This window comes from Myotis myotis, unplaced genomic scaffold (genome assembly GCF_014108235.1).
Source record: "Myotis myotis isolate mMyoMyo1 unplaced genomic scaffold, mMyoMyo1.p scaffold_m19_p_3, whole genome shotgun sequence".
NCBI classification, from domain to species: domain Eukaryota; kingdom Metazoa; phylum Chordata; class Mammalia; order Chiroptera; family Vespertilionidae; genus Myotis; species Myotis myotis.
In genome coordinates this window covers 96,756,426-96,771,089 of record NW_023416335.1, presented here as the reverse complement: position 1 = coordinate 96,771,089, position 14,664 = coordinate 96,756,426, and the positions used below count along the sequence as shown (strand labels likewise).

General features: G+C 38.8%; 1 protein-coding gene across 1 annotated transcript; it reads right to left on the bottom strand.

Annotated features, from left to right (window-relative positions):
• Positions 1-2,234: 2,234 nt before the first annotated feature.
• LOC118650502 (endogenous retrovirus group K member 10 Gag polyprotein-like) lies at positions 2,235-7,583 on the bottom strand (the record flags this gene model as incomplete). The annotated part of the gene is made up of 2 exons (XM_036298929.1): positions 2,235-2,325; positions 6,343-7,583. Coding segments are annotated over 2 exons (1,332 nt in total), but the record flags the coding sequence as incomplete, so codon positions are not given.
• Positions 7,584-14,664: the final 7,081 nt, after the last annotated feature.

Below are 14,664 nucleotides of genomic sequence, written 5' to 3'. Positions count from 1 at the left end.
TTTTCATGTGGATTCAACCTATGATCTGTTGTCATTTTTGTTCATCCTGGGGATTTTCTTTAGAATTTCTTGTAAGGCAGATCTGCAAACAAATTTTCTTTGTTTATCTGAGAATCTCTTTATTACACCTTCAGGTTTTTGGTGGGTAGTTTTGCTAGATATAGAATTTTTGGTTGAGAGTTTTTTCTTTGAATATGTCATCCTGCTGCCTTTTGGCCTCTACTATGTTTATTTTTATTTTATTGGCGTGTCATTGGTCAACATGAACATATAGTTTCATGTGTGGATTTCTAAGTTACAAAATCTGTATATAGCACCATGTGCCCACCATTCAAAGTCAAATCTTCCCATCACATCATGTTAGGACCCGCTTTTCCCCCTACCTCCATCCCTCTGGCAACCACCACACTACTGTTCATGTTCATAAGTTTTATATCCCACATGAGTGAAATCATATGATTCTTAGCTTTTTCTGTCTGACTTAGTTCACTTAGCATAATGTTCTGAAGGTCCATACATGTTTTTACTAATGACACTATTTCATCATTTCTTATGGCTTAATATTCCATTGTGTATATGAACCACATCTTCTTTACCCAGCCCTCTATCACAGGACACTTTGGTTGTTGCCATGTCTTGGCCACCATGAATAATGCTGCAATTAAACAGCCAATAGATATATGAAAAGATGTTCAACCTCACTGGCAATTAGGGAAATGCAAATTAAAACTACAGTGAGACACCACCTCATACCTGTTAGAGTGGCCATTATCAAGAAAACAAGCATTAGCAAGTTCTGAAGAGGTTGTGGAAAAAAGGGAATCCTCAATCACTGCTGGTGGGAATGTAGACTGATACAATCACTATGGAAAGCAGTCTGGTGATTCCTAAAAAAATTTAATAGAGCTACCATATGACCAAGCAACATCACTCCTGAGTATATACCTGAAAAACTCTAAATAACTTATTCTCAAAGATATATGGACTCTACTATTTTCGATGAGAAGTCAGCTCTTTTTTAAATATATATTTTATTGATTTTTTAAAGAGAGGAAGGGAGAGGGATAGAGAGTTAGAAACATCAATGAGAGAGAAACATCGATCAGCTGCCTCCTGCACACCCCCTACTGGGGATGTGCCCGCAACCAAGGTACATGCCCTTGACCGGAATCGAACCTGGGACCCTTCAGTCTGCAGGCTGACGCTCTATCCACTGAGACAAACCGGTTAGGGTGAGAAGTCAGCTCTTAATCTTATTGTGGTTCCACTATATATGATGAGTTACTTTTTCTCTTGCTGCTATTCAAGATGTTTTGTGTCTGGGTTTTGATAGTTTGGCTGTTATAATAAATCATGGTGTGGATTTCTTTGGAGTTCATTAAGCTTCTTGTATATGTACATTAATGTTTAGAAAGTGTTTGGTCATCTTTTCTTCATATATTTTCTACCTCTTTATCTCTCTTCTCTACTCGGGGCTTTCTGCACATGTATGTTTGTATGTGCATGTGTCCAACAGGTCTCTGTGACTGTTCATTTTTCTTTCTGTTCTTCAGTTTGCAGGTCCTCAAGAGAGAAACCATGTAGTAATTTGAACAAATTTAATTACTACCTAAGAATTACTACCTATAGCTGGGTATTTGAGTAATAAAGAATTGGCTAGTAAAAAATAAAGAGAACTCTTAAAAAATTCATGACTGGAGATAAGAAGAAGCCATTATCCCTAGGGCTGAAGTAAAGTGCCTAAAGCTGAGAGCTAAACCTTGTTGGAGAAGGCATAACCATGGCTAACTAAATGGTAGAGAAGTCACAGAGGAGGTGCACCCGCAGCACTTGCTGGAAATCCCCCTCTATGGTGCTGGAAAAATCTCTTCCTAGGGAAGTACTAGTTATCTCCCTAGAGCAGCGGTGGGGAACCTTTTTTTTCTGCCAAGGGTCATTTGGACATTTATAACATCATTTGTGAGCTATACAAAATTATCAACTTAAAAATTAGCCTGCTATATGTGGTCAAATATTTAATTAACTCACCCCTAATGTCTTGCCAGGGCCATACCAAATAATTTTGAAGGCCTTTTACAGCCCTGGGGCAGACATTCCCCACCTCTGCCCTAGAGGCACTCTGCTACAAAACGGCCCAGTGGGAAACTGCAGGCCACTGGATGCTGCTGACTGCAATGAAATGCAGGATAGGTGCTGGAAAGCCACACTCAACATATGAGCTGGGCACCAAGTAGCTACATGTGCTGCAGCAGCCAGATGCTGAAGAAGATGCCTGCATTGCAGGAGCTGGGAGCAGGAGAAGCCAGCAACACAGGCATCATAAGCCTATCAAGTGAGCCCATTGGAACTAGAAAGGAAAACCCCTTTCCTTCAATGTCTTTTCAACACCCTCTGCTAATAATAAGGCTTATTGAAAGCTAGCAATGGAAAAAATATTTGAAGGTCCCAAATCCATTTTTATAGAACAGGAAAGGAAGGGGAGTTTAGAAATGAGGGACAATATGTTGATAACTGGCACATTTCATTCCTTGGGTTATTCACTTCCATACACAACCTCTATACACATTTGATTTCCAAAACAGCAACACAATCTATTTCCAACTAACAAAATATGGCTATCAGTATTACAAGTTGCCAGGGCCAGCCTGACAGGGTTGAGCCGGGCTGAGGCAGGGAGGTGGGAATTGAGAAAAGAAAGAAAGACAGGAAAGCGGGGTCGGGAGGACCCCAGTTCTTTTGATGAACTGAAGCGAGTTTATTAGCTATACAATCCTATTTATACACAACACACTGAATCGGAGGTCTGTCAAGAGGAATGTATTCTTTGTTCCTCTTAATCTCTAAGGGAGAGACATAGCAGAAGGACAAGTTCTCAGTACAGCATATCTCAGTAAGTAGTTACAGACTTCTGGGCAAGCTATGAAAGGCTGTTCTCATTCTATAAATGTTACTCCCATTCTACTGATAATCGCTATCCAAACAAGTCTGGGAAAACTGTGTGGGTAAGGGTCCCAGCCTTGCTAGCCCCTGCAGGTGCAAAGACCTTGCCAGCTTACATCTGGCCCCCAACAGATCCCCCTTCTTTGTTTTTTAGGCGAAGTTCATGTTTCAGTGTCTGACAGTTTTTTATGTGTACATGTCAGCAGTAATATTTCAGTTCTGGATGGTGGACAAATGGTGGCAATGCAGGTCCGACCCTCTCTGATTTGGTCCTGGGCAACTTGCAGCGATGCACAGCTGCTGACTGCTAGCATGATAAGTCGTCTTCACCATCTTTATTTCTGGACTTCTTCTCTTCTCGTTGTCTCATGAGGCCACTGCTATTCTGTGGCTGGAGCAGTCCTGATAATTCCTCTCTGTTGCAGGAATCCACATGGTCTTGCAGTTGTTTTCTGAAAATATACAAATGTATTCTCGACCAAAGGTTAATAAAGGAATCATATCTATAATTTAGACTTGGGATTCTTTTAATTTTTGTCCAAACGATTTTCCTTTGGCTTATTTTGACACCATGTATGTTTTTCATGGGTGTCTTGCTATTAGCATTATAAATGAAAAAATTAATTTTCAAGTAAAAATATTAAAGCAATTAAGGCATTTACTTAACAGGTTTTCATTTACTTAACAGGTTATTATTCCACTATCCCCCCTTTTTTATTTTTTAATATTAGGAGGTTTTTAGAAATTTTTTAGTGTAGTCTTGATAACTTTAATTTTAATTTTTTGTATAAAAATATGACTGCTTTAGGTTTATAGTATGTTAAGCAATTTATCTATGAAATGAAAATTTTGGTTAATACTTTTTGAGCTAGTTTTAATTAATCTGAAAACTTGACTATTATTTTACTGTTAAATTTAATACTTTAATAACAATCTTAGTTTACACTGCAAATATTAATGGAAAGGATTATTTTGCATCCTTGAGAAGGCCCTGAGCATTCCTGATGTTAAGCTGGATTTAGATATAGGGTAGCTGCTGTTAGCTAAGTCTCTGTTATCTGGGTATCGATTTCGGCTGGCCTAAGTCTCTTTCTGTTATCTGGGTTCCTATCTGAGCTGGGCATGGGAAGTGCAGCAGCCATGGGGTCAGGAGACCTCCCTCAGAAGGGGCGAGTGTTCAAGCCCCTGCATAGTTGGGGGGGTGAGGATCTCTGCCCCACCTCTGTTGACCCCCAAGTTCTCCCCTGAGGCCCCCTGCGACTGTGCCTGTCTTAGGTTGCCCCTCCCAGAGGGGTCTTACCCGTCGTTGACTAACCAGCCATCCTCCAGGGCCAAGCAGGGTGATGTGAGGTTTAGTTTTGTCTCCTTGGTAGCGTATGCCCCTGTGGCCTCCATGCCCAGTAACTGCCTTTGGATCCCCTCGCCTGCTGGCGGGGCCCTGGCATTGATCATGGGGAACCCAGGTTTGTTCTCCAGAGAGGGCCCAGCTTACGCCATTGGGCAAGAGACAGATCCATGGTACCAGCCACCATGAGGCTTCAACCTCAGTATGAACAGAGAGCTTAGGTAACAGCTGTGGGCAATTGGAAGAGAGACCCCCTTGGCATAAAGGGCAAGAGAGGTCAATATAGAATGCTTCAGTGCCTTCCCAAGGGGCCTTCCACACAGTGGAAGGGATAAAATCCTTTTATGTTCTTATTAAATTGCTGCCAAACAATTAGTTTTTAAGCTTGTTTGGAATAAATGTTAATATGTTGTTGTAAAATATTAAAAATTATTAATGAGCTTTTGTTATATTAAATTATATCTTATAATTTTACTGCTTTATTTTAAGAAATATAAAATAAGATAACTTGTTTTGCCCTTTCTTAGAAGCAAAAACTTAAAATATATATTTATTAATATTTATTTTATAAAGCTTTCTATGTGATTTCAAGTATATTAAATTGACTTTATTACAAAATTCTTTAAGAAAAGAGAATAAACTTTTGATAACATTCCAGGGCCCATGAAATGTCCTAAAGTCATTCCTTGATTATAGTTTTGAAATCTAACTTAAAAAACTATTAAATATTTATGTGTATATATAATTTAAAGATTATATACCTTTTATAATTATTAAGAGATATCAATTAAATTAAAACTGATCTTAGTATTTAAAAATTTTGGTTGGGATTATAGAATTTATTCTCTTTTTTAATTAGATAAATGTTGAAATTTTATTATAATTATATGATTTCTCCCAATTTATGTAACCAGAACTTTAAACTCTTAGCTGGCAAGTTAAATATTTAGTATTTTTAAATCAGTAACATTTTTAAAAAACATACTTTAAAAATACAAGACATAATCAAATAGATTTAATTCTGTCTACTAGATTTTTTGTGAGGGAAATTTAGATTAATATTTTAGCATTTTGTTATTTCAGAATATCTAATTCAATTTAGTAAACTCCCAAGCCTTGGGGTGCCATTCACTGAAAACAGGTAACTATTAAAATGCAAATTAGTTACATTCTTTCTACCAAGGATGGGAAACTGGGAAGCAAGCCTCTCTTTAAAAGTTGTCACTGGCAGGAAATTTTTTGCCTACTTGCTCTGTTGGGGGAAGGGAGGCTAGCCCTTCCTCTATTAGAAACTGCTTTGGGAAGCCAGCCTTAATTAAAGGGAGTAGCCATCTTTTACCTGGGCTTCTTAGATTTTTATAATTAGTATATTTTAATAATTCTTGAGATTTAAATCCAATTTATTATTTTAAGGCATATTCTTTAGCAAATTTTTGTAACAGAGACAATTTTACTGAATTTCCTTTTCAGCCTTGAAATTAACTTTTTAATATTCTTTATTAGTATTTAAAAACTGTTCTTTATTATGGAAATGTCAATCCTGCTGCTAGAATCTAGCCAGCATCTTTTTTTCTTTGGGTTACATTTTCCATTTTTCTTAGGAAATAATCAGTCTTGGGTTTTATTTTGTATATTTGTAAAGAGATTTTAGCTTGAAACTCTATCTAAATGTCCAAAATCGGACAATGCGCGCCTTAGTTTCAAGCCAGTTTTCTCTTTACACGTGTACAGAAATCCCAGACGTATTTTTAAATTTCAGATTCGGTGGCATTTGCTGTAGCTGTATCGGAAATGCAAGGAAATCATCATTTCTTCTCTATGTGGGAGGTTTTAAATCTAATGATATTTTGTTTATTTCAGTAGGCAAGGGCAGCACCCAGGGCAGACAGAATATCTTATCCTATGGATCCAAGGTCCAGCCTGGCACTCCCGGGGGTTGCTCGGAATAGCTCTTGTATCTATTTTGCTCTCTGGGGCAGGCTGGGTGCTGTGCAGCCTGCTGGCCTTGAGACGGCACAGGGACAGGAGGGTAAATAGACAATGCCCCTGTTATTTGCCGTGGCTGGGCTGGCCCCTTTTGGTAGTTTCCCATCTGGTGTTGAGGCAAAGAATTTCCCTGGATATCTGTCTTAGATTTACACTCATTTGCCCAATGTTTTCCTTTTTTACATTTAGGGCATAGTCCAGGTTGTTTGGGACCTCTGCCATTTCCTTTATTAATCCCTTTATTAGAAGGACACTGTTTTGCTATGTTTCCTGTTCCTCCACAAGTGTAACACTTGTATGTTTGACTTTTCCCTGTGCTAAATTGTTGCTGAAGAATTCTCTCAATGGTGGTTCCCTTTAATGCAGCCGCAATGGCAACTCCTTGTATATATGAGGGACCAATATCTGCGCAAATGCGGATATAATCTGAGAGAGTCCCCTGTCTTTGATAGGGCCGAAGTGCAGCTTGGCAGGCAGTGTTGGCGTTTTCATATGCCAACTGTTTAACTATTAACATGCCAGCCTCTCCATCCACCACTACTCGGCCAACAGCCTGTAATAGCCGAGAGACAAAATCCTGATACTTTTCATCTGGCCCTTGAATAATTTTTGAGAGCTCCTCTGTTTTCTGACCAGAGGTGGGTAACTTTTTCCAGGCTCTGATCCCAGCTCCATTAATCTGTCCATAAGCTTCCTGGGGGTATTGAATTTGATTGTGGGTATCAGCATAGACTCCTTCACCTACCAGCATTTCATAAGAAATATTAATCTGGGCAGCTCGATTACGAGAAGCTTGTTCCTTAGCCTTTTCATCATATTCTGATTTCCACAAGAGATAATCCCCTCCTGATAAACAAGCCTTGGCAATAGCTCTCCAATCATTAGGTGGGAGAGCCTCTGAGGCCATAGTTTCCAAGATGGTTAAAGTATAAGGGGAAGTGGGCCCATACTGAGCACAGGCTGTTTTTAACTCTTTTAAGGTTTTAAAAGGAAGCGGGTCATAAGCACGCTCACGCTGTCCAGTGTGAGGATTCACCCGTTCCATAACAGGGAAGGCATGAATGCCCAATTCCTCACCACACTTTCGTGCCTCCTGCAAGGCCATCTGAAGAGGGGAAAGTGGAACTGGTGCTGCACAAGGCAGCGGAGAGCGGCGGGAACGGCCCCCGCGGCTTCTCTTTTTCTTGCCAAGAAGCTTTAATGTTTCTAAAAAGCATTCCAACACATCCTCTATATCACTACCCTCTTTAGTTCCAGCAGAAAAATATTCTTCCTCCTCTTTTGCCTGAACAATACCTGTATTATCATCATGACAGAGAGCAGCAGCTTCCTCAAAATCCTCCTCATCTTGAGGAGTTAAATTGTCTTTAAAAGTTACATTATTTCTTTTTAATATACTGTCTTTTTTAGACACCTGTTTTGTGCTATCACACTGCTTCTCCTTTTGTTCTGGCTTAAGAGATGGTTGATTATGGTCATGCGTGGGATCTAAATAATCCCGTATTAAATTGGATAAGGAAATACAGACCTTCTGAATGAATTTTAAAAAATTTTCTATTTGCTTGTCATTAACCTTAGTTCCTCTACTATTGAACATAAACTTTAACATTTGCCCATAAAGGGCATTTTCTCTAGATTCTAATTGCCCCATGCTTTACTCCCGATTATCAAAAAATTTGCTCCTCCCTTACCTTAACGAGTGCACTCTTTATCCGGAGGAGATCCTCACATCGTCTCTCCAAGCCCGACGGAGTTCCTCACCGTCTTTTTCCCAGTTCCTCAGTCCCTTAGCTCGGGCGCCAGATCTGCCAGGGCCAGCCTGACAGGGTTGAGCCGGGCTGAGGCAGGGAGGTGGGAATTGAGAAAAGAAAGAAAGACAGGAAAGCGGGGTTGGGAGGACCCCAGTTCTCTTGATGAACTGAAGCGAGTTTATTAGCTATACAATCCTATTTATACACAACACACTGAATCGGAGGTCTGTCAAGAGGAATGTATTCTTTGTTCCTCTTAATCTCTAAGGGAGAGACATAGCAGAAGGACAAGTTCTCAGTACAGCATATCTCAGTAAGTAGTTACAGACTTCTGGGCAAGCTATGAAAGGCTGTTCTCATTCTATAAATGTTACTCCCATTCTACTGATAATCGCTATCCAAACAAGTCTGGGAAAACTGTGTGGGTAAGGGTCCCAGCCTTGCTAGCCCCTGCAGGTGCAAAGACCTTGCCAGCTTACATCTGGCCCCCAACAACAAGTGAAGAGTCTCTCCTCCTTTTCCCAAAATGAGGAAGTACGAAGTCCCAACAGTTATTGTGGCTATCACAAGCTATAGTAATAACTCTTCAAATTCAGTCCCAGGGGCACTAAATATTCTGTTACCTAAAGACTGCATTATGTTAGCTTCCAGCAGCTTGCATATAAAATGAAAATGAGAGGGGGAAAAAGAAGATAGAATATATAAATAAACATGCATATAGCAAGCAGAGATAAAATATGTAAAGCTAATAGTCATTTGTGTAATTGGCCTCAAGCTTGTAGATAAAATCTATGAATTCCTTCTTTAATTATTCCTTATTTCCTTACCCTCAGCCAAGACTTTGATGCTCTGACTTCTTTACCTGGTAGAGTAAACCAAATCTTTATTCCTGAAGGGTATGTCTCCTCAGCTGCTCTGTGGCTTTGTTTGTTTGTTTTTTGGTTGTTATGGTGTTACATTAACTTTTATTTTTGTGCATGGACTTAATTAGTGGTGCCCCAGAGAATCCCCTAGGTTTCAAATATAGTTCTTCTTGCCTCCATTGTAAAACCCAATTTCTCCTTGGTAAGATGAATTAATTACCCCACCCCCCACCCCCATTGGTTTAATAACATAGGAATTCCAAATTGCCATTTGGAAGCATTATCTTCCAATTCAATGGAACCACTACTGTATCCTTGATGGAAGAATTTCATGCTTGGGGACTAAGATCTCCAAGCCAGAGAGCTCAAAATTATGGATATGTAAAGCAAAAATTCTGCAAGGGTATTATGTGTTTCACACCTTAATTTCTGAAGCCATGTATTCTGACGATGGAAACAGAACCATATAATGGTCTGCATCATGTAAAACAGAACCCCAGTCTTTCAGGGTGTGGTCTCTCAACTGGCATCATAATGGAGTCTTCAGGAAGGCATTCCAATGTACTAATTAAAGCAGCATATTCTCTGTAAATTAATGTTTTCTTTCCTATTATACTGTCTAGAATTTTCAGGACATAAAATTAACATAAAAGTTATGGGAATTTTAAAGGGAATGATGTAGTAATTTGTATTTCAATAAAATTAAATAAGATTAAAATGGTCATTGGTTTGAAATAAACATCTTTACATATGAAGAAATTGGAATTCTAAATTATGCTTTTGAAAAAAGATTTAAGAATAAGTATGAAATTTCACTAAATGACTTTTGGAAATCTAATAGATATAATTATATAGATTTTTCTTATTTTACCTATTGCTACAATGTGATAGCAATAGATTTCTTGATATTGAACCATCTTTATTGTTTTAGCTTTTGCTGATGTAATAAACAACCCCAAATCTTTGTGGCTTACAAACACAAACATGTTATACATTAAGGTTGTAGATTTCAAGCTTGGTAATAGCCTGCAGGTTGACTGTAGGTTTGCTCCAATATTTCCTTCCTATGTCCAGGCTGAAGAAACAACAGTAATCTTAGCAGAGTGGAAACACCAGAAACATTTAGATTAATCATGCAATTGTTCTAAAAGCTTCTACATGAAAATAGCTGACCTAACAACTATTCAGATTTAATTGGCCAAAGCAAGACACATGGCCATGCCCAATATCAATGAGGTGAAAAAATATACTCCCCTTCAACAGCAAGGGCTAAGGAGAATGAATATTTGTGAAAAGTAATGAAATTTGCCATACTTATATTCAAAGGATAGACCCTTCTTGGTCATGCTAAATGATAATTTGATAACTTTTATTTATTTTATTTTTAATATATTTTATTGATTTTTCACAGAGAGGAAGAGAGATGGATAGAGAGTTAGAAACATCAATGAGAGAGGAACATTGATCAGCTGCCTCCTGCACACCTCCTATTGGGGATGTGCCCGCAACCAAGGTACATGCCCTTGGCCGGAATCGAATCTGGAACCTTTCAGTCCACAGGCTGACACTCTATCCATTGAGCCAAACTGGTTAGGGCAATTTGATAACTTTTAAATTAACTTCAAATTTTAATTATTTTAGTTTACTTTTAATTAAGTCAATTTGATAACTGAAGTTTTTAATAGGTAGAATACCAATAATTTTAGGTAATTTTGATTTTCTATATATTATCCATTTAATGATTTCCAATTTGATAGTGATAAATTATATGTATTCTAGAGGCCCAGTGCACAACATTCGTGCACTGGGGGAGGGGGGGGGTGTCCCTCAGCCCAGCCTGCACCTTCTCCAATGGGGGACCCCTCGGGGGATGTCTGACTGCCGGTTTAGGCTCAATCCCATATTGGGCCTAAACCGGCAGTCGGACATCCCTCTCACAATCTGGGACTGCTGGCTCCTAACTGCTCGGCTACCTGCCAGCCTGATCACCCCCTAACCGCATTAACACCTAAATGCTCTCCTGCCGGCCTCATTAACACCTAACTGCTCCCCTGACGGCCTGATCTCGCCCCCAACTGCTCTCCCCTGCAGGCCTGATCCCCCCCACTGTCCTCCCCTGCTGGCCTGGTTGACCCCACCTGCCCTCCCCAATGGCCTGATCTTGCCCCCAATGGCTCTCCCCTGCCAGCCTGATCTCACCCCCAACTGCCCTCCTCTGCCGGTCAATTTGGTTCTGATTGGTCAGTTTCTATGCCAGTCAGCATCAAAAGCTCCACCTCTTAGGGAGCCATTGGCTCCTCACAGTTGACCCAGATTTGGTTCTGATTCGTCAGTTTCTATGCCAGTCAGCGTCTCTGGGCCTATCAACGGGGCCTGATCAGAAAGGCGGGGATGACCAGCAGCCCCAGTGGAGGCCTGGAGAGAAATGGAGGTGCAGCTGCTGACCAGACCCAGAGCTAAAGAGAGAGGCAAGTGCTGATCAACAGCTGCCACAGAGGCTACGGATCAGACCCTGCTTCTCTCTTTAGGCCTTTCTCTGAGCCTGATTCGCAGCCCCCTCAGCAGTCAGTGCTGGGTCTCTGTGCCTGCAGCCATAGCAGCAGCGCTGGGTCACCATGGCAACCCAGCACTGACTGCAGGACTGACTTCTGGTTGGTCGAGCCTCCTGGTTGTTGTCGATGTGACAGACCCAGGGTTTTTATATATTAGGATATTTATCATACTTTTTCTATATGCTATAACTCCTTTTATCATTTCTAATTTTTATTGGGATTTTCAACACTTACTATTTCCACATTTACTATTTTTACTGGAATTTCCACATTACTATTATACTCTTCATTTTACCCTATTTGCTACTGTACCTACTATTACTGCTCTTAAATGTAATCTTCCTTTAGCTTCTTTAGGTTTTTCTTTTGTAAAATATGTTTTTATTGATTTCAGAGAGGAAGGGAGAGGGAGAGAGAGATAGAAACATCAATGATGAGAGAGAATCATTGATCGGCTGCCTCCTGCAGGAACCACATGGGATTAAGCCTGCAACCCAGCATGTGCCCTGACTGGGAAATGAAACAGTGGCCTCCTGGTTCATAGGTCAATGCTCAAACACTGAGCCATGCCTGCTGGGCCTTTAGGTTTTAATTTTAAAATTATTTAATAAAATGGTTAGTTTGTCTTGCTCATAGAATAAAAAACTCTAGCTATGAATTTTTTTTTAAGTATGAGTTTAGCAGCTATAAATACTTCCATTAAAATGAAAACTCAGTAAAGGCTGTATTTCTATTCCTTTGTTCACTAATATCCTTAAGTATCTAACAGAGTGCCTTCTTTGGACAGTATTTCACAGTATTTTATAACATTCACATTTTTCTGAGATATCTGTTTCTTTTTTTTTTTGTTTGTGTCTTTCTTATTTCCTCTTTGGCATTATTGTTTTTTCTTAATTCCAAGATTATATTTTTGTTTTAATTTTCATTCCTTTGTCTAGTTTGGTGGTTCTCAGACTTAATATCCATCAGGATTGCCTGGAGAGCTTGCTAAAACACTTAAATTTTACAGCATCAGACTACACTTCCAGATCTCCTGATTCAGCAGGTTTGGGACAGGCTCTAGAATCTGTATTTCCAACAAGTTTCCAGCGACACTGAATCCACTCTGGGGTCCACACTTAAGATTGACTGACCTTGTTGTTTCATTTATTAAGATGTTAATTACTTGTTTCTACTTTGGAGAATCTATTGAGGTATCCTGGTGACTGAATAATAGATCAATTAGGTACTTTGTCATAGTTACAGATATTTTGCCATGTTATGTTTTTAAAATCCTAATTATTGTCATTTTTGTGTAATTGAGAATATAGTGATAGTAGTATAGTAAGGTCTATATTAACCTTTTGAGTGTCAACCAATATCTTAGGAACTATGCTAAAATTGCCAATGCCTTTTTGCTGATTTTACAGCTGTTTAGAAAAAAAATTATGAATCGCAAGTAAATGAAGTTACATATTCAAAAACTTAAGGAAACCTTTACTACATTTGTTTTCATCTTTGACATATATTGTTTGCTGATTATATTATAAAATACCAGTAGAAAAAAAATTTGAACAAAACATATAATGTTAAAATAGAGGGACACCCTTCTCCAATATCTTCCACAAAATCGTCATCTTCACAGCAAGAATTGACATATTTAGCAATATCATCATCACTAATGAAAGCAGACTTAGAACTTGACGCCATTTCGAAGCTTTAAGGCTACAAAATCTGAGTAAACTTCATAAAATCGTAGTACCTGTAAAAAATTAGGCAGATAAATGCCAGTGGTCAATTTTAGAACTACAAACATTCGGCATCATAAGTAATCTGCACTTAGGTGCCATCTGTCAATAAAGAGTGGACTACTAGCATCTAATAGTGACCCTGCAGGAGGAGCGCGATCGCGCTCCAGGCACTTTTGGCGAAAGACAGGAGGAGCGCGATTGTGCTCCTCGGCACTCTAGGGGTTAAAACAGCAAACTTTGATTAATTCTCTAAGTTACTTTTATTGTATAGGCCAAGACAGTATAACCTTTTAAAGTATTCTGAAATATTTTTTAAAATAAAAGAGTTATCATAAGCTTATAGTTGACTGAAATGTTCCACACATATCTAATATGAAGAGTGCTAATAACATATATCTACTCTTTCCTGAGAGGCCTGATTGTGCAAAACCTTACCTATATCTAAAATATTCAACTAATCATGATTTTGTGATTCAGGTTTCACATTTTCCTCACCAATCTACTCCACAGAATAGCATTAGTCCTTTACTTAGAATTGTAATATTGTGTCAATAGTCTTTCCATGCAAGATTCTGCTTTTAAGAAGTGATGGGCCTCCTACATTTGGATTTTTTTCAGTTCCACATTAAGAACCCCTTCCAAATTCATTAGTTTTCCTGGAGTCTGCCATGTCCTCTTTTGCTCAATTTGAATTTCTTCTTCCAAAGGCACTTCCCTAACTTTGACTCATTTTTCTCTAGGATATATTTCTGTATTAAACATTTTAAAATTATCCTATGCATTGCTTTCTGCCATAAACTCTACTTAATCTGATACTAGTATTAATACTCATGCTTTCCGCCGAAACCGGTTTGGCTCAGTGGACAGAGTGTCGGCCTGCGGACTGAGAGGTCCCAGGTTCGATTCCGGTCAAGGGCATGTACCTGGGTTGCGGGCATATCCCCAGGAGGAGATGTGCAGGAGGCGGCTGATCGATGATTCTCTCTCATCGATGTTTCTGACTCTCTGTCTCTCTCCCTTCCTCTCTGTAAGAAATCAATAAAATATATTAAAAAAAAAAAACTCATGCTTTCCTTAGTTTGTTGTAAGAGTGCTCATTGCTTCATTTGTAATTTTTCTAAATTTTCTAGCTGTGTCTCTTGTAAGTAGTAAACCAAAGGATTTTGTTTCATTGTACAGTGTACTCTAAGAAACTTTTTAGAGAGCAAATGTAAACAATTTACAATTTTTATGACTCTTATCCAATTAATTTCATTATAGATAAATCAGAAAGTACAGGTACAACAAAAGAAAAAAAACACCATAATCCCATCACTCATATACAGTGACTGTTACATTTGGAGGTATATACTTGAAGACATTTCTATACATTTGGGAAGAGGATATCAAATATACCATTTTGTAGTATAATTTTTACTTATTTTTCCAAGTCAACACATTTCTTCAACATAATTTTAAGGGCAGCTAAATATCCTATTTCAAATATATGTTTATATA